This window comes from Amblyraja radiata, chromosome 25 (assembly GCF_010909765.2).
Source record: "Amblyraja radiata isolate CabotCenter1 chromosome 25, sAmbRad1.1.pri, whole genome shotgun sequence".
In the NCBI taxonomy this organism is placed as follows: domain Eukaryota; kingdom Metazoa; phylum Chordata; class Chondrichthyes; order Rajiformes; family Rajidae; genus Amblyraja; species Amblyraja radiata.
In genome coordinates, this window is record NC_045980.1 from 1,195,966 (window position 1) to 1,217,050 (window position 21,085).

The 21,085-nt window shown below is 44.2% G+C and overlaps 1 protein-coding gene across 1 annotated transcript in view; it reads left to right on the forward strand.

Moving 5' to 3' along the window:
• Positions 1-1,870: 1,870 nt before the first annotated feature.
• kremen1 (kringle containing transmembrane protein 1) overlaps positions 1,871-21,085 on the forward strand; it is a 261,287-nt gene continuing 242,072 nt past the window's right edge. The window contains 1 exon segment of the mRNA XM_033043091.1: positions 1,871-2,136. Within this exon segment, the coding sequence (XP_032898982.1) occupies positions 2,055-2,136 (82 nt within the window). The 5' untranslated portion in view covers positions 1,871-2,054.

The following is a 21,085-nucleotide window of genomic DNA, read 5'->3' on the forward strand; positions in this document are numbered from 1 at the left end:
GTATCAGGACCTGGCAATGGTAGGTAAAACAACAAAAACAGACTTGGTTGGTAGTCTTTCTGCGGAGTTTAATGTTATAATAGAGCGATTGTCCTTACTTTCTTTTTCTTTCTTTTCTAGGGTCTACTTTCTTACTTTACTTCCTTCTCTAACTTCTTTTCTAAGGGGCTTTCTTTTCCCAACACTCTCTTGCACTTCACGACTCTTGCGCACCTTCTTTACTTTCCTTACTTCTATCTTTTTCTTAAAGCTTAAAAAAAAAAAATGAAGCGGTACAAAAAATGTATTAAGATATATGTGTTGTGTGTTATTGTAATTTACCGTACTTCTAATAAAAATAAATTAAAAAAAAAAAAAAAAACATATACATATACATATTCACCTGCATGTTCATAATGTGCTTCATTGTTATGGTTGGGAACGGGGTGCCATTCCTCTGCATTTGAGGGAACAGATAAAGGTAAAATATACTACTTGCAGTGGTGAGTTGGCTGAGAGGAATGTCAAGGAAATGTAGGACACAAAATAATAATGTTAACTAATTGGTCCAGAAGATCCAAGAGAAATGGCCATGCAGGTTTGGCCAGAATTAAAGAAAGTTAGAATAACTGTCATGGCTCTATACACATGGCTCTATGACTGTTGGCAGACCAAGTTCCCTGCTGGGATAAATACAATTCTATCATATCGTATTGTATCGTACACAGGGTGAGGAAGAAGCTGAGGAAGACCAGGGGAGTAGTGGATATATAATGCCAAGCCAACCAAGGGGGGTTGATATATGAACTGGATGACTAAAGCAGGCAGAACTATAGAACTTACAATTTTGCCCATTCCTTGGCTGCATTCATGGGTTGGAATATGAAAGTAGTGAGCTGGGAATCATTGGGCGAGGGCAATGAACTGAAGATCTGACTAAAATGTAATTACAAACCCAACCCACCCTAGTGTTGGGGCATCTCATGCAGCATCAGGTATAAGCAGAAAGTATGAACTGTGGGATTTCTCTGTGCTTCATGGAGATAGGGATATAACAGATCTTAGCATCTTTGAATTGGTCTCTGGCAATGCATCCTCAGGAATGGCCACAGGGCAGCCAATGGTATTCCCAGGAATCTGCTGGGTACGGACCTCTCCATCCTTGAAATGAAATATCCAAACGCAACTTAAATGTACGACAATATTCTCCAGAAAATGAGTTTGGTTTCGTTGCTACACCCACCTTGGCCCTGGCCTTGACCTTTGCAGCGTTTCCACTTCCGCGTTTAAATCCCACGCAAAGACAATGAGCAGAAGATCTCCGCCGATCCCGTGGGTTTCTGTCAGACGTTTAACCGAGGTCCGGGCTTGGATACACAATAACCATATCAGGTAACACCAGGAGACTTCTGCCCCCTCTCCCGGACGATTCTGACTACAATTCTCATTGAGTTCATTCTTTACGCGATCTTGCCTTGCATTTTATGAGTTGCTCTTCGGAGAATACACCGTTACCTCCTCGGACAATCCTTATACACATTCATACACTCGACCCGAAACCTCACCCATTCCTTCTCTCCAGAGATGCTGCCTATCCCGCTGAGTTACTCCAGCATTTTTGTGCCTATCCAGAAACACATCTCCTTTTCTTGCAAAACGGCGCTAAATATTGCTACTTTATTGAGGGAGTGGGGGAGCGTGGACAGTGTGATTGGGCCTCATTCCCAGGGTAGGGTGGTGAGAGAATGGCCTTAGAGGACGGTCGCTGCCAGGTGCGGACGGTGCCTGCAGCGCAGCGCTGCTGGCGGCTCCGTTTTTTCAAGCAGGTTTAAAGCCACGCTTCCTGTCACATGCTGCCAGTAATAGGATCCCTCCCGCCCGCTCCCTCCCTCCCTCCCTCTCCCCGGGCTCTCCCTGGGTACCGCTGGAGTTAGGGATCAGAGGTGTGGGAGGTGACACCAGGCACCAACCTGCCTGCCTGCCTTGCCTGTGCCGCTGTAGCCACCTGCCTGCCCCTTGCAGCCCCCGCTCGCCCCGCCGTTCGCTCGCTCGCTCCCTCAGTCTCCGCCTCAGCTATGCGGTCCCGGGCACAAGCGCTCGACCTTTACATGCGATTCGGATGCATAGTCACCCTCGGATGGGCAGAGTTGAACACCGGTGAGTCACTTCGCTGCCCGCAAAGCGAGATTTTCTTTTAAAATTCCACCCTGGTGCAGTGATTCTTTTCCAGAGGAGAAGTGGCTGCTCTGGCGGCTCCGTGGGTCTTAACTCGCTCGCTGAGAGAGAGAGAGAGAGAGAGGGAGAGAGAGGGGGCTAAGTGTGTACATCAACATTCATGAGGGGGAGAGAATTGGCCGGTCTCAGAGTTTCAGCAGAGTTTGCTCCATCATTTGCAACTTTGATAAAGACGGTGATCTTTGTTGTAGCGTTGTCGTACACAGATAGATACAATTTCCATGATACAATGGGCAGTCGATAAATGTACGTGTATAAATAGTTATGTACATATGTAACATGTCCCTTAATGGAAAGATAAACAAGTAAGTAAATATATATGTATTAAAAAGATAAGCATATAGATAGTATGCTTAGAAAGGAACTGCAGATGCTGGTTTAAATCGAAGATAGACACAACATGCTGGAGTAACTCAGCGAGACAGGCGGCATCTCTGGAGAGAAGGAATGGGTGCCGTTTCGGGTCGAGAAGAAGGGTCTGAAGAAGGGTCTCGACCCGAAACATCACCCGTTCCTTCTCTCCAGAGATGCTACCTGTCCCGCTGAGTTTCTCCAGCATTTTGTGTCTATCATAAGCATATAGATAGAGAGATAACTATATATGAAGTTAAATATGCCGGCTGACAAACAGACAGACAGACAGACAGACAGACAGACAGACAGACAGACAGACAGACAGACAGACAGACAGACAGACGGACAGACGGACAGACGGACAGACAGACGGACGGCCAGTACGGGAGATTAAATGGATCAACGCAGAGTTACACATGGTCGGGCAGAGACAAGTCTACACATCCGGGAAAAGCTGGCAACATGCAGCTTGCCGAGGCTGGATAATGTGGTTCGGGTCTGATCCATAACATGTCAGCGCTCCGCTGCCATAAAGAATAATAATAATAATAATAATAATAATAATATATTTTATTGTCATTGCACGTTAGTGCAACAAGATTTAGTATGCAGCTCCAACCGATGAAAAAGAAAAGTACAATAAATAAATAAGCTGTGTGTCGTGACCATCCGAGGGAGACAGTCCAGGGGGGATGGGGGGCACTCAGCAGGGCCAGTTCAGAGCCGCTATAGCTCTTGGAATAGCTCTTAGAACAGTAAGAAACCACTCTTACTGACTGACAATCCGCTCGACCAACATGATGGCTTCCAATCCCAAACCACAGTTGTGTTTACAGTTAGATTATGAAAGGATCAATATGTTACAATAAATATCACAGCGTGTATTTGAGCTGACGGCCAGAATCTGGTTTAGACCCTGTAAACCAGACGGCGGTGACTCGCGATCTGGTGTCTATTTCCCGTGTGGTGGGTGTCCTGGAAACTCCGTTTCACATCTTGAAGTTCTTTATTGCTTTTTATCGTGAAGGGAAAGCGTGCAAATACTTAGTGCTGAAGCGCTGCGTGCGTTGAACGTGGCCCGGGAAATACAGTGCTTCTCTTGTCCTAATTAAAGAGCCTCGCACGCTACAAAAGTAGAACAATCTGGAGTAAGTACTCAGCCTTGGTCTCATCAAAGACGAAAGAAAAGTTTATTTTGCTGTCAATTGTGGCGCTAACGCTTGATTGAGAAACCCCCGCTTCCCATTGATCGTCAGCGGGGCTGACAGCCACTGAATGCCACCATCTGCGGGCCAACATATGCAGGGGCTCCCTTATTACAGCGTCAAATCTGCTCCCTGACGCGCTCTTTAGTCACCGCAGCCCCGCCACACACTGTCCATGCCGGCCGCTCTCAGCATAAAGCGAAGCGTGGGTGTCTGGAAATCCTTTAGAATTCCCATATCAACTCGCAGCCAGTCCCGTTACTTCAAGAGACAGTCTGATATGGGGCAAGTCAACTAAACTGCTGATGCTGGGAATTCTGGTCGTGGCCACTCGTTCTGAAGAGCAGCCCCGAAACGTAGCCTGTCTCTTCCCTGACCCGCCGGCTTCCTACAGGAAGGCCAATTCACTAGACGTTTTCAAGAGGGAGTTAGATTTAGCTCTTCGGGCTAACGGAATCAAGGGATATGGGGGGAAAGCAGGAGCGGGGTACTGATTTTGGATGATCAGCCATGATCATATTGAATGACGGTGCTGGCTCGAAGGGCCGAATGGCCGACTCCTGCACCTGTTGTCTATGTTTCTGTTTCCAGCATCTATCTGTGTTTTGCTGAAGATCCCAGCATTTGCAGTCCCGTGTCTCGGTCATCGTAGATAATGTTCGAGTCTTGGGATGACGGGGAAGGGTGGAAGTTAGTCAGGAAGGTCCCTGCTCTGAAAGACGGATTGGCGAAGCTGGCTGCGCGGTGCATGTTGTGATAGACACGGGAGTTCGGCGTTGCTCACTCCCCACGTCCCAGCTGCAGGGACAGGCAGAGAGACGATGCTGACGTGCGGAGCAGCAGAGCGGCGAAGCCCACGGGTTTGGGAACAAGGACTATATTTGGGGTGGCGGACTATATTAGACACGTTATTGTTGCTTCAGTGTAGGAATGGACTGCAGGTGCTGGATTAAACCGAAGATAGACACAAAAAGCTGAAGTAACTCAGCGGGGCAGGCAGCATCTCTGGAGAGAAGGAATGGGTGACGTTTCGGTTCGATACCCTTCTTCAGAAGAAACATCTCCAGAGACGCTGCCTGTCCCGCTACTGTTACTCCAGAGGTGATCACACAAGAACGTAAAAACAAATTCCTTAACAAACTGAGAAACATGCCGGTGTAATGTGCAATGATCCAAACAGTAATATTTAAATATGTGATTTTGTTTACATGCTGTCGGACGGGAGTGGCCATTATTTATTGGAGTGTGTGTGTAACACATGTTGATCCAGACCCGGTCCCTTTGCTCCTGTTGGAGCAGCGCCGTAAACCTTGAGTGGATTAAAAATAGCGGAAATATTGCGTTTAAATCCTGCCATGGGAACTTGAGATGAGTTTTAAAATAATCTCCATTTAAAAGTGATGTCAGTGTGAGGAAACTTGAAGCGGGCGGAACCCAGGGCCGTTCCTGGGAAGGAGATTCGTGTTGTTCTCTGTGTATGGTACATAATATATATTACAACTCGATACCCAGCCAAACGACTTGTCACTTGCATCCGACCTTCAAGAAGGTCCAGAAGGACCTTCAAGAAGGAAACAGAATTGAACAGTAAATGCTGGTGCCAAATAATTTTTTGATGTGAACAATGTATTTCCGTGATTCAACGTGCAAATGCATTGGGCTTTCATTGCGATAGCCGCTGGCTGGCACTAGACACAACTATTGTTGAGTGGAAACAACTTGGGAGAGAGGGGGAGAAAAAACACCATCACCTGCAGTGATTTCAAAGCAGTCATGCAATCTTGTGGCTTCAGAGAATGATTATACACTATTCAAGTTTTGCTCAGGAAATATGTCATGTCATTGCACCCTTCAATTAGACCAGAGCCTTGTAATTGTTGCCAGATAGCCATTATTGACTACACACCACACACATAAATAAAAAAGAACCAGTTTCTTCTTATTTAACCCTCTGTTGTCAGTGACCCGATGAAAACTCTGGTTCAATGGCATAATAACATTCGATATCTTTACTTATATCGCAAACAATTTGGATTCAGGAAGGGGAATGTTGGGATATTAGCCAAGCACGAATGCCAATTGCAAACAAGGCAATTATATGTCTGCGGTAATATTATTTATTCATCCTGTTAAAACAGTCGATCCAAATCAATTGTTGATACTGGACAGGCAGATTTGGTGATCATTCCTTGTCAACCCAGCCCACATCAATGTTGGGGGGGATGTGTCCAAGGAACCAGTAAAATGCCACAAGATCTTCAGTCTTCTCTTGAGTAGGCAGTGTTGAACAGAGTTGAGCAGCTCTTCCATCTCACTGTGGACGCTTCCTGTTGTGGTGGATTGGATGGTGGTGGAGCTCACACCCCAAGTGTCTGAACCAAATGGACATTACTAGCAACAGAATTAGGTCTACAGTAATAACCATATTCAAGCGTACAGCTCACGCCACACGTAGACAGCATAGAGTCATAGAGTCATACAGTGTGGAAACAGGCCCTTTGGCCCAACTTGCTCACACCAGCAAACATGTTCCATTACACTACACTAGTTCCACCTGTTGTGCTTGGTCCATATCCCTCCAAACCTGTCCTATCCATGTACCCATCTAGTTTGTTAAATGCTGGGATAGTCCCAGCCTCAACTAGTACCTCTGGCAGCTTGTTCCATGCACCCACCACTATCATTAAGGAAACCCCAGCCATTTGTTGTTCCAGAAATAACACAAATTTAGTTGCCACATAACATGATAACATAGAAGTTGTTTAAAACATGATGTAACTAATGTTTGATTCAAAGAGTTATCAGAAATACAGCACAGAAAATGGCCCTTACACCCAACACATGCATGCTGACTATGATGCCCCATTCAATCTAGTCCCATTTGCCCACATCTGGCCCATATCCCTCTCAACCTTTCCAGTCCGTGTACTTGTCCAGATATATTTTAAATGTTAGAAACATAGAAACATAGAAAAATAAGTGCAGGAGTAGGCCATTCGTCCCTTCGAACCAGCATGGAGCCAGCCAACATTAGTCAATATGCTCCTAAACACAAATCCTCTCGCAATGAAGACCAACATGCCATTCGCTTTCTTCACTGCTGTACCTGCATGCTTATTTTCAGTGACTGATGTACCAGTACACCCAAATTTCAATGCCTCGCCCCTTTTCCTAATCTGACACCATTCAAATAATAATCTGCCTTCCTGTTCTTGCCACCAAAGTGGATAACCTCACATTTATCCACTTTATACTGCCCACTCACACAACCTATCCAAATCACCCTGCAGCTTCATAGCATCCACCACGTAGCTCACACCTCCACCCAGCTTTGTGTCATCCGCAAACTTGGAGAAGTCACATTTAATTCCCTCATCTAAATCATTAATATATATTGTAAATAACTGGGGTCCCAGCACCGAGCCTTGCGGCCCCACACTGGTCACTGCCTGAAGAGACGGGCGGGGGTGGGGGAGAAGGAAACGCTCCTCGGACATCGCCAAATCTCCGGGTTTTAGCTCACTCTGGGTGTTGTTGCCGCTTCACTGACACACACACTGACACACACACTGACACACACCCTGACACACACCCTAACACACACTGACACACACCCTCACACTCACACACCCTCAAACATACACTCTCACACACACCGACAGACTCACACTCTCACACACACCCTCACCCTCACACACCCTCACACACACTGACACACACCCTCACACACACCCTTACACACACCCTTACACACACTGACACACACTGACACACACCCTTACACACACTGACACACACTGACACACACACTGACACACACACTGACACACACCCTCACACACACTGACACACACCCTAACACACACTGACACACACCCTCACACACACTGACACACACCCTCACACACACTGACACACACCCTAACACACACACCCTCACACACACCCTCACACACACCCTCACACACACCCTCACACACTCTCACACACACCCTCACACTCACACTCACACTCTCACACACCCTCAAACATACACTCTCACACACACCGACAGACTCACACTCTCAAACACACCCTCACCCTCACACACCCTTACACACACTGACACACACTCTCACACACACTGACACACACCCTCACACACCCTTACACACACTGACACACACCCTCACACACCCTTACACACACCCTCACACACCCTTACACACACTGACACACACCCTTACACACACCCTCACACACCCTTACACACACTGACACACACCCTCACACACCCTTACACACACCCTCACACACACTGACACACACCCTAACACACACTGACACACACCCTAACACACACTGACACACACCCTAACACACACACCCTCACACACACTGACACACACCCTTACACACACCCTAACACACACTGACACACACCCTAACACACACACCCTCACACACACTGACACACACCCTAACACACACTGACACACACCCTAACACACACACCCTCACACACACTGACACACACCCTTACACACACCCTAACACACACTGACACACACCCTAACACACACACCCTCACACACTCTCACACACACCCTCACACTCACACACACACTCTCACACACCCTCAAACATACACTCTCACACACACCGACAGACTCACACACACTCTCACACACACTCTCACACACACTGTCACACACACTGTCACACACACTCTCACACACACTGACTCACACCCTCACACACACCCTGTGTTCATTGTCTGAGTTTGATTGCTGGAAGCAGGCTAATAAAAAATAGGTGCAGTTGTGTAGCCTACATTTACAATTTGTTTTGCTAGGTCTACATTTGTGCCTGCTAATGTTCCATTTCAAATGGTTTATTAATGGAAAGGGTGCGTTCGATGCCACCTATTGTATTTTTATTTGCAAACTTACTAATCGTGCCTTGTACATTCTCATCCAAATCATTGTCAGAGAGGGCAAACAATTTACATTGCACTGATTAATATCCATGTGCTGGGACATCAGTAGCTTACAGGGAAGTTGTTCCTTAGCCGCACCTAAACCCAAACCAGGAGTGGTGAATGAAAGTCTCTCTCTCTCCCAGCTTTCTGGGAATTTTAAGTGAATGTGATAATTATCTATTTACAAAGAAGCTTTATTATTGATCTGCAGCTGATTTTGTTGGCCTGTAACAGGATTTACAAACAATGTTATAACCATTAACTGTATTGTAATTTATAAGACATTTAGAGTACGGTTTTCAGTTTTGGTCACCATGTTATAGGAAAGATGTTGACAAGCTGGATAGGGTACAGACAAGAATTAGGAGGATGTTGCCAAGAATCGAGGTCTGATCTGCAGGGAGAGGTTGAGACTTTATTTCTTGGAGTGCTGGAGGATGAGGGGTGATATTATAGAGGTGTACAAAATCATGAGAGGACAATGTCGGCATGGGCAAGTTGGGCCATAGGGTCTGTTTCCATGTTGTATGACACCAAGACTCTTCTACCTAATAGCAAATTACAGAACATTTGCAAATTCTGGCTGACCAGGACTTGGAGAGTTCAAATTAAATTGAGAAATTATGAGATGTGTCTACTAGATAAATAGTATAGGGAGATGTTTTTGGCCTAGTGGGGAGAGAGGTGCATCACTGGATTGAAAAACCATTCCAAGTATATCCCCTTCAAAGACCAGTCTGGATCCTTATCTTCCAGATCATTCTTATATTCAATTTCAGTTTCAGAGCATCAGTGACAAAGCCAGCTTCGATTACCTATCTCTAAACATGCTTGAGAATGTGGTGGTGAACCTCCTTGAATTGGCTGCAGTCTCTCTTGTAAAGGTCCTGTTGGGGAAGGTGTGTCCTTGGATTAGAAGAAGAAATAAGGAAGAAACAGCAACTTATTTCCAAGCAGAATCATTTGTCAGAGTACCTGCAGGTAGTGGTAGAACATAGAACAGTACAGCACAAGAACCGGCCGTTCGACCCACTATGTCAGTGCTGAACATGATGCCAAGACTAGCACTTACCTATCTGCACATACCCCACATCCCTCCTTTCCCCGAGTATCCACATGCCTACCTCTTACATGCCTCTAATGTATCTGTTTCAACCACTCTTTGAATCACTTCCTCTGGAAGGACTGTCAAAGCCGCCACAGCCAGACATAAAAACAGATTTTTTTCCATGAGCTGTAACTCTATTCAACAGCCAAAAATCTGTAGCCTCATTTTGCTCTGGTATTTTATTTCATTCTTCACTTGTTTAAATTATAATGTTTTATGTTTAATTGCCTACTGTGTATCGTGTTGTTACTTGTGAGCAAAGCACCACGACAAATTCCTTGTATGGAATTTTTTGGCTAATATTTGTATATTTGGCTAATAAAATGTACTCAATTCAATTCAATTCACCCCTGTGTGCATTCCAGGCACTAACAACCCTCCTTTAACTTTGCCCTTCTCAAAGCTAAGCCCTCTAGTAGTTGATTTTTCCATCCTGAGGACAAAATATTCTGACTGTCCCACCTGTCTATGCCACTCATAATTTTATATATTTCCATCAGGTCTCCCCACAACCCTAGGCATTCTAGACAAAAGTATCCAAATCTGCCCAAACTCTCCCTAGAGCGAGTACCCCCTAAACCAGGTATAATCCTGGTAATCCTCCACTGCACCCTTTCCAAAACCTCCCCATCCTTCCTTTAAATGGGCAACCAGAACTGAAGACCATACGCCAAATACAGTCCAACCATAGTCCTATACAGCTGCATCATGACTTCCTGACTCTTATATGGTGGCGTGGCGGTAGAGCTACTGCCTTACAATGCGAGGGACCCGGGTTTGATCCTGACTACAGGTGCTGCGTGGCCTGCGTGGGTTTTCTCCGAGATCTTTGGTTTCCTCCCACACTCTAAAGACGTACAAATTTGTAGGTTAATTGGCTTGGTATACATGTAAAAATTGTTCCTGGTATGTGTGGACTCGTTGGGCCGAAGGGCCTGTTTCCGCGCTGTATCTCTAAAACGAAAACATATACTCAGTACCCGGACATGTGAAACCAGGCATACCACATCTGCCCGAAACGTCACCTATTTCCTTCGCTCCATAGATGCTGCTGCACCCGCTGAGTTTCTCCAGCATATTTGTATACCACATACCTCCTTTATCACGCAATCTCCTCGTGTTGCCACTTTCAGAGAGTTTTGGATATGGTCCCCAAGATCTCTCTGTACACCAAGTCCGCTAAAGATCCTGCCATTATCTGTATATTTTCCCCTTACTTGACCTCTCAAAGTGCAACACCTCACAATTGCCCGGTTTAAACTCCATCTGCCGTATTTCCGCCCATTTCTGTTGCTGAATGATATGTTGCTGTGTGCTTTGGTAGTTGATAGCCTTCCACATAATCTGCGACCCTAGCTATCTTGGTGTCATCTGCAAACTTACTAACCAACCCATCTAGGTTTACGTCCAAACATTTATATATATAACAAACAAGTGCAGGCCCAGCTCAGATCCGTAGTTACACGCACCCAGCCTGACTATTGTCCTTCCATCACAACAGTTGCCAGAGTACCTGCAGGTAGTGGTAGAAGGTACAGGCCCAACTTGCCCATGCCGACCAACATAAATTATGCTACCTAACCCGCTGAGTTACTTCAGCATTTTGTGTCTATCAGGGGATACATAACCTCTAATCTAGGATCTAATCTAATCTAACCTCAGGTGTCATCAGGAACAGTCAACATGGATTTGTGCCTGGAAGGTCATGTTTGACTAGTCTTCTTGAATTTTTTGAAGAGGTTACTCGGGAAATTGATGAGGGTAAAGCAGTGGATGTTGTATATATGGACTTCAGTAAGGCCTTTGACAAGGTTCCTCATGGAAGGTTGGTTAAGAAGGTTCAATGGTTGGGTATTAATGGTGGAGTAGCAAGATGGATTCAACAGTGGCTGAATGGGAGATGCCAGAGAGTAATGGTGGATGGTTGTTTGTCAGGTTGGAGGCCAGTGACTAGTGGGGTGCCACAGGGATCTGTGTTGGGTCCACTGTTGTTTGTCATGTACATCAATGATCTGGATGATGGTGTGGTAAATTGGATTAGTAAGTATGCAGATGATACTAAGATAGGTGGGGTTGTGGATAATGAAGTAGATTTTCAAAGCCTACAGAGAGATTTATGCCAGTTGGAAGAGTGGATTGAAAGATGGCAGATGGAGTTTAATGCTGATAAGTGTGAGGTGCTACATCTTGGCAGGACAAATCAAAATAGGACGTACATGGTAAATGGTAGGGAATTGAAGAATGCAGGTGAACAGAGGGATCTGGGAATAACTGTGCACAGTTCCCTGAAAGTGGAATCTCATGTAGATAGGGTGGTAAAGAAAGCTTTTGGTGTGCTGACCTTTATAAATCAGAGCATTGAGTATAGAAGTTGGGATGTAATGTTAAAATTGTACAAGGCATTGGTGAGGCCAATTCTGGAGTATGGTGTACAATTTTGGTCGCCTAATTATAGGAAGGATGTCAACAAAATAGAGAGAGTACAGAGGAGATTTACTAGAATGTTGCCTGGGTTTCAGCAACTAAGTTACAGAGAAAGGTTGAACAAGTTAGGGCTTTATTCTTTGGAGCGCAGAAGGTTAAGGGGGGACTTGACAGAGGTCTTTAAAATGATGAGAGGGATAGACAGAGTTGACATGGATAAGCTTTTCCCACTGAGTAGGGAAGATTCAAACAAGGGGACATGACTTGAGAATTAAGGGACAGAAGTTTAGGGGTAACATGAGGGGGAACTTCTTTACTCAGAGATGTCAGGGGATACATAACCTCTAATCACATTCAGGTGTCATCAGGATATCCAATGGGAATACTCTTCACTTACTGGATGAGTGAGCATGGTATTGGTTTTGATATTGGCACTGGTTTATTATCACACGTACCAAGATACAGTGAAACTATTTTTGTTTGGCATTCTATCCAGATAAAAACATCCAGACGTGACCACAATCAGAAAACATACAAAAGTGGTTCAAAGAGAAAGGACACAGAGTGTGAAATATAATGTTACAGTTACAGAAAAAGTGCAGATAAAAAAAGTGCAAGGTTGAAGACGAGCATCAACAACTATCAAAATCCTTCACACAATCAAGGGCAAAGCAGTCAGTTTGACTGGTACTAACAAATATCAAGGGGTCACAGAGTTGACGTGGAAAAGCTTTTCCCACTGAGAGTAGGGAAGATTCAAACAAGGGGACATGACTTGAGAATTAAGGGACTGAAGTTTAGGGGTAACATGAGGGGGAACTTCTTTACTCAGAGAGTGGTAGCTGTGTGGAATGAGCTTCCAGTGAAGGTGGTGGAGGCAGGTTCGTTTTTATCATTTAAAAATAAATTGGATAGTTATATGGATGGGAAAGGAATGGAGGGTTATGGTCTGAGCGCAGGTATATGGGACTAGGGGAGATTATGTGTTCGGCACGGACTAGAAGGGTCGAGATGGCCTGTTTCCGTGCTGTAATTGTTATATGATTATAAATATCCTAAAGATTTATTCCATTTCACTGGTGGGCAAGGTCTAGTGGGCTATGGGCCAAATTGAGGTATGTGGGACCAGCCCAGTGTTCCGACTTGGATGCACATGTTTCCTGGGATGTCAGGACTGTCTTATGAAGAAAGACTGGATAGACTTGGTTTATACTCTCTAGAATTTAGGAGATTGAGAGGGGATCTTATAGAAACTTACAAAATTCTTAAGGGGTTGGACAGGCTAGATGCAGGAAGATTGCTCCCGATGTTGGGGAAGTCCAGGACAAGGGGTCACAGCTTAAGGATAAGGGGGAAATCCTTTAAAACCGAGATGAGAAGAACTTTTTTCACACAGAGAGTGGTGAATCTCTGGAACACCCTGCCACAGAGGGTAGTCGAGGCCAGTTCATTGGCTATATTTAAGAGGGAGTTAGATGTGGCCCTTGTGGCTAAGGGGATCAGAGGGTATGGAGAGAAGGCAGGTACGGGATACTGAGTTGGATGATCAGCCATGATCATATTGAATGGCGGTGCAGGCTCGAAGGGCCGAATGGCCTACTCCTGCACCTAATTTCTATGTTTCTATGTTTCTATGTTTCTGTGCGATATGGCTCTATGACCATGACAGTGGCTGCTCATTGCAGCAGGAACACAGTCCACTGTGGGAATTTGCCCTCACTGCTCTCATACATTCTACCACCATGAGAGACAAAGGCAGTAGATACATAGGAACACCACCAGGTGACGGATATGGAGGACAGTGAGATCAAGTGTGGAGAAGACTAATATCCAAGGGCAGTTTGAGATTAAGAAGGAGGAAGTGGGGTTCTTGAAGAGCATTAAGGTGAATAACTTTCCCAGGACCTGATGGTTATTGAGAGAGGCAAGAGTGATTGCTGGAGCCTTCATGGAGATCTTTGCGTCTTCTCTAGCCACAAGCAAGGTTCTGGAGAACTGGAGAGTAGCTAGTGTTGTTCCTCCATTTAAGATGGGAAGTAGAGAGTATCGGGGGAGTTATAGGCCAGTGAGCCTCATGATACTGGAAGGGACACCATTGGAGAGGATTCTTCAGGTTAGGATTTACTCCCATTTGAAAGAGAATGGACTAGTTTGGGACAATCAGCATGGCTTTGTAAACAGCTGGTCATGTTTTAATAACTCAATCGAGTTTGTTGAGGAGGTGACGAGGGTGATCAATGAGGGTCGGGCGGTGAAAGTTGTCGACATGGAAACTCCCAAAAGATTTTATAAATACACTAGACTAAGTGGGTCCCTGTCATATGGGAGGCCTGGTCCTCCCCAAAGCAACTCATTCCCCAACGCAATATTCCACTACTCACCTGTTCCCCCAACACAACCCGTTCTCCCAAAGCAATGTTCCACCACTATGGGGAGGGGGGGGGGGGGGGGGGGGGGGGGGGGGGGGGAGTGCGGGGGAAGGGAGGGGTGTATGGGAATAGGGGATGTGGGGGAAGGGGGTGTGAGGGGAAGGGGGTGTGTGGGGGAGGGGGGGCCCATATGCCTCAATTTGGCCCATAGCCCTCTAGACTTTGCCCACCAGTGAAGTGGAATAAATATTTAGGATATTTGTTAGTACCAGTCAAACTGACTGCTTTGCCCTTGATTGTGTGAAGGATTTTGATAGTTGTTGATGCTCGTCTTCAACCTTGCACTTTTTTTATCTGCACTTTTTCTGTAACTGTAACATTATATTTCACACTCTGTGTCCTTTCTCTTTGAACCACTTTTGTATGTTTTCTGATTGTGGTCACGTCTGGATGTTTTTATCTGGATAGAATGCCAAACAAAAATAGTTTCACTATATCTTGGTACGTGTGATAATAAACCAGTGCCAATATCAAAACCAATACCATGCTCACTCATCCAGTAAGTGAAGAGTATTCCCATTGGATATCCTGATGACACCTGAATGCGATTAGAGGTTATGTATCCCCTGATAGACACAAATGCTGGAGTAACTCTGTGGGTTAGGCAGCATAAGTTAATGGAGCAAAATTAGACCATTTGGCCCGTAAAGTCTACTCCACCATTCAATCATGGCTGATCTACCTTTCCCCCTTAAACCCATTCTCCTGCCTTCTCCCCATAACCTCTGACACCTGTATTAATCAAGGATCTATCTATCTCTGCCTTAAAAAATATCTATTGACTTGGCCTCCGCAGCCTTCTATGGCAATGAATTCCACAGATTCACCACCCTCTGAGTAAAGACATTCCTCCTAATCTCCTTCCTAAAGGAATGTCCCTTAATTCTGAGGCTATGACCTCTGGTCCTACACGCTTCCACTCGTGGAAACATCCTCTCCACATTCACTCTATCCAAGCCCTTTACTATTCGCCAAATAATGAATCTCTGGAGAAAAAGAATAGGTGACAACTGATGAAGGGTCTTGAACCAAAATGTTACCTATTCCTTTTCTCCGGAGATACTGCCTGATCCGCTGAGTTAATCTAGCACTTTGTGTCTGTCTTTGATGTAAACCAGCATCTGCAGTTCCTTCTTACATGTTATGTATCCATCATTGTGGGCATCAGATTCTCGATTGGCATTGCGATATCCCAGATTCTACCATCAGTTACTGTATTCAAAATGGACAGATATCTGTCATCCAGAGTGCACTCTGCCTTAAATGGATGCCCAAATCCTCAATTACCATTATTCATTTGTATCATCACATCACCATCACAACATCCTTGTGAACCTCAAAGAACAAGTGAGTTTTTTTCTGTTACAGATAACTTTCCCTTAGCCAGAGACAGAAGTGTCAACTTAAATTGCACTCTCAGCTTTTAGAGTCAGGCTTTTTACCCTCACTTTCTGACATCAGAGGAATACAGCTATTTGAGTCAAGCCAATGACAGAGCATTAAGAATGGCTATTATTCCTCATTATCACTAACAGGATTATACTTGGCAAAGCACATCTGTAAAAGCAGCATACTCACACTATGGTATTTCAGATGCAAGCACTATAGCTGTTGAAAGCCTGAAAATGACAGAAATACACCGTAGATCTGTCACATTTTAGGAAGATGAACAAAGTGGCCATTTCACGACACTGACCTATCATTGAGGCAGAACATATCTCCGTTTTACGAATTGTTTGAAAGTGAAAAGGGAACTTAAGTGTTAGGCTGGATCAATGTTCCAGGACAATGATTGATTTCTGACATGTACCAGAACCTAAGATAGACTACAAAATACTGGAGTAACTCAGGCAGCATCTCTGGAGAGAAGGAATAGCTGACGTTTCGGGTCTAGACCCTTCTTCAGAACCTTGTGTAACTGCTGAGTTACTCCAGCATTTTGTGTCTATCTTCAGTTTAAACCAGCATCTGCAGTTCCTTCCTACACATGTATCAGAACTTGTTAATTTCTGAAATAATTAAATCGAGTGACGATGGCAAAGAATCTAAATGTAGGATTTTTTTCCGAAATGCGGTTATATTAATCCACAGACCTATTTCACCAGGGCAAGCTTGGTAGGGCAATCACTGTGTTCAATTGCTCCTTTTTGTTTCTCTGTTGTATATTAATTTCACATGAAAACAATAACCACAATCACTGCACATACCAGGAACTTGAACTAAACCCTGAAAGTTTCCTTTATGGCGACTGGCACTGGAAATTTGTTCCATGTGTTGCTCACCCTTCCTCAGACCTGTATATTTATGTCAGATTCCATTATCGACAATGTATGCTGCTGTTATAGAAACTTTCAGAAGAACTGAGCTGCAAGCATGCTGAATGAGTTCACAACTATGAAGGGATCTAATCAATTCATGCCTTCCACTTCTCAACAATGTGGGTGCAATTAAACAAATTGGAGAAGAGTGCCTTAGCCTAAAATCCAGCATGACATTACCATTCATTTGCTAATTACAGTCAAATAGATGACCAGGTTGGTGGATGTGTAAATGTGAGCTAGGAATGTGAAAAGGTTCAGGATCAAAGTTTGTTGTGAGGATGGTATCTGTTGGACATAGGGCAGGTTGTCTTTACGTGAAACTTCTCCCAAGACTGAATGAATCAGAGATATGAGTGAATGAGAGATATCCACCCCGCATTAATTTATTTCGAGTGATGGCCATTGAAACGTGGCGATTGAATAGGATATTGGTGATGAGCCCAACAGGTATTGCCCTTCCCTAACTTCCCTTCAAAAGATGGTGTTGAACTGATCTCTCTCTTGCAGTTCAGGTGGTCCCTAACGTAAAAGGACAAAATGATTCCCGAGCTGGCATCAGAGTTTGCGGTTTAGATGAAATACATAAAGTGCATAATCATTGCTCTCATTGTTAATGATGCCATTTATAAGATTGCTGCCTTGGAATTGCTCCCAGCTATCCATTACACTCTATGAACTGAAATACTTCACGAGTAGATTAGGCAATATTGTAATGAAGGAAGATTTAATGAGCCAAATGCTTCAAAGGGCAACCATGCCACAAGTTGGCCTCTCTTAGCTTTCATGATGACTTCCATTGATTAGCACAGTATCTACTATTGATTGCAGTTGTTGAATCTATTAAATCTTCTCTGAGTATTACGATCCCGTACAGAGGGATCTTGGGATCCAAGTCCATAACTCCCTGAAAGTGGCAATACTAACAGATAGATTAACAATGAAGGCATATAGTATGCTTGCCTTCATTAGTTGAGGCATTGAGCATAAGAGTCAGAAAGTCATAATTCAGCTTTGTAACTTTGGTTCGACCGCATTTGGAATATTGTGAGCAGTTCCGTTCACCCCATTACAACAAGGTTGTGGAGGCTTGGATTTGAGGGTAATAGCTACAAGGAGAGCTTAGACAGCCTTGGATTGTTTTCTCTGGAACGCTGGAGATTGAGGGGAGACCTGATAGAAGTTGATAAATTATGAGAGATATAGATATGGGAGGCAGCAGAACCCTTATCCCAGGATGAAAATATCAAATATTGGAGGGCACAGCTTTAAGGTGAGATGGGCAAAGTTTAAAGGAGGTGTGTGGACCAAGGTCTTTACACAGAGGAGATGGGTGCCTGTAACACACTGCCAGTGGTGGTAGTGGAGATAGGTACAATAGTGGTGTTTAAGAGGCTTTAGGATAAGCATATGGATATGCAGGGAATGGAGGTATATGGATTATGTGCAGGCAGAAGGGAGTTTGTCGGCTTCATGTTTGGCACAGACTTTATGGATCAAAGGGCCGGTTCCTGTGCTGGACTGTTTGATGTTCTATGAACAGCTAACATTAATTGTGGAAAGTAAAATGAGATTAGCGTAGGATTAGTGTAAAATGGAGGCTTGATGGTTGGCCCAGCCTCTGTGGGCCAAGGGGCTATTTCTACGCTGTGTGACTGCTGTATTCCTCCAATCACTGTGTGAGCACGTGCGGTGGGCAAGGGGTGGGCATCCACACCTGGTGTTTTCTGTTGCTCCTGGAGATTCCTGCACATCAGCAGTCCCTGAGCTGCAGCATCCCCGAGCAAGGTCATGCGTTGTCCCGTGCAGCCTCGCACTGCACTCTCTTCTGCACCAGCCGCCTCTGCTCAACTCTCTGTCTTCCTGGATCCAGTCTGCTGTAAGACAGGCCTGGATCCACTGCTTTGCAAATATTTATTTTTCTAGATATCTGAAGACCCTGTGAGATAAATAGCTTGAATTACAGCTGCCAAGGTAAGGATGCTTAAAGGTGGCATAATACACATGAACATTAATCATTTGGTGTTGAGTTGGTTTGTGTGCTTAAGCATTGTATTCAGCATATCTGAATGGCACTGGGACCTCACCAGGTAACAATGAGGCCGTGACTCCATTTCTCACGAGCATGTACCTCAGCACAAGTTATTGCCACAGCCTGTAAGTAGGTGAGGTGAACACCTCTGATTCTCTCTCATCAAGTCAAGAGTCAAATGTTTTATTGTCATGTCCCAGATTGAACAATGACATTCTTACTTGCTGCAGCACAACAGAATATGTAAACATAGTATACTGTAAATAATATGATAAACGAGAGAGAAAAAAGTTCAGAGTGTGTATGTATATACACATACTCACAAGTACACACACACGTATATGTATATACACACACATACTCAAAAAACAAACAATAGTAGAATAATAATAATAATAATAATAATAATAATAATAATAATAATAATAATAATAATAATAATAATAATAATAATAATAATAATAATAATAGTCTATTGAAGTTTAGAGCTTATTTGAGGTTGTAGTGTTTAATATTCTGATGGCTGTGGGAAAGAAGCTGTTCCTGAACCTGGACGTTACAGTTTTCAGGCTCCTGTACCTGCTTCCCGATGGCAGGGGTGAAATGAGTGCGATGCCAGAGTGGCGTAGGTTTCTGATGATACTGGCTGCCTTTTTGAGGCAGTGAGTCCGATCAATCCCTTCGATGGTGGGGAGGTCAGAGCCGATGATGGACTGGGCAGTGGTCACAACTTTTTGCAGTATTTTCTGCTCCTGGACGTTCACGTTGCTGAACCAGGCCATGATTCAACCAGTCAATATGCTCTCTACTGTACATATCAATCAGTTATATGCTCTCTCCTGGATGGAGGGTAAGAATGAGATGAATGTGCTTCAAGAATAGATGGAGAATATTTGTCGGGGATGATCCCAAGAGAGATGCACAACTTTGCATTGGGACAAGATTGTGTGTCTCTCAATTGGTTATTCGAGAGATGAGGAAGTGATAAAGAGGTGCACGGACCTGCAAAGTGATCTGTGAGGAGGAGTAATATATTGGAGACATTTTAAAAGATCTGATTAAGGATATTTCAATAATGTAAATATCAGGATGTGCTGAATGTATCATAATTCTCCTGATGTTATATACGTTATATGATAGGTAGATATGATAGTGGTGTTTGAGAGGCTTTGTAATATGGACGTGCAGGGAAGAGAGGAATATGGATTATGTAAGGGCAGATGAGATCAGTTTAACTTAGCATCATATAGAACAAAGAACTGCAGATGCTGATTGATACACAAAACAACAGTAGTAACTGAGCAGGTCATGCAGATTCATGTTCTCCAGAGATGCTGCCTGACCTGCTGAGTTTTTCCAGCACTTTGTGTCCTAACTTGGCATCATTTTTTGCATAAACATTGTGGGCCGATGGTCCCATTCCTGTGCTGTACTCTGTTCTATGTTCTATGTAATGAAAATGTAATAAGAAGAGAATAGGATCAGATGAAGGCCACGGCCTCTCAATCCTGCCCCCGCTTCAATATGATCATGGCCTCAACGCCTCCTTCATTGCCTTCAATTACAGATCTTTCAATAACTAACCCACTCTTTAAATACTCTCAATGATCTAATCACCACAGTTCTGGAGATTCACCACCCCGTGTGAAAAGGTGTTCATATGCACCCCACTATTAAATTATTGTTCCCCTGCCCCTCAATCTTATAACCATGTGGCCTCATTTGAGACTCTTCCACTCTTGGAAACATCTTAACATTTGCCATTCCATTCAGACTATTAGGTGTTTCATTAAATCATTTTTTCAGTCACCAAAGATCTAATTTCCTTTGGTGCTCATGTAGAACGCCCCTTTCCTCTTTTGATATTCACCTTGTGAATCTGCCTCCAAAACCAATATATACTTTGTCAAGAAGAAGGGTTTCGGCCCGTAACGTTACCTATTTCCTTCGATCCATAGATGCTCTATAGAGTTACTCCAGCATTTTTATGTACCTTCGATTCTCCAGCATCTGCAGTCCTTCTTGTATACTTTGTCAAAGT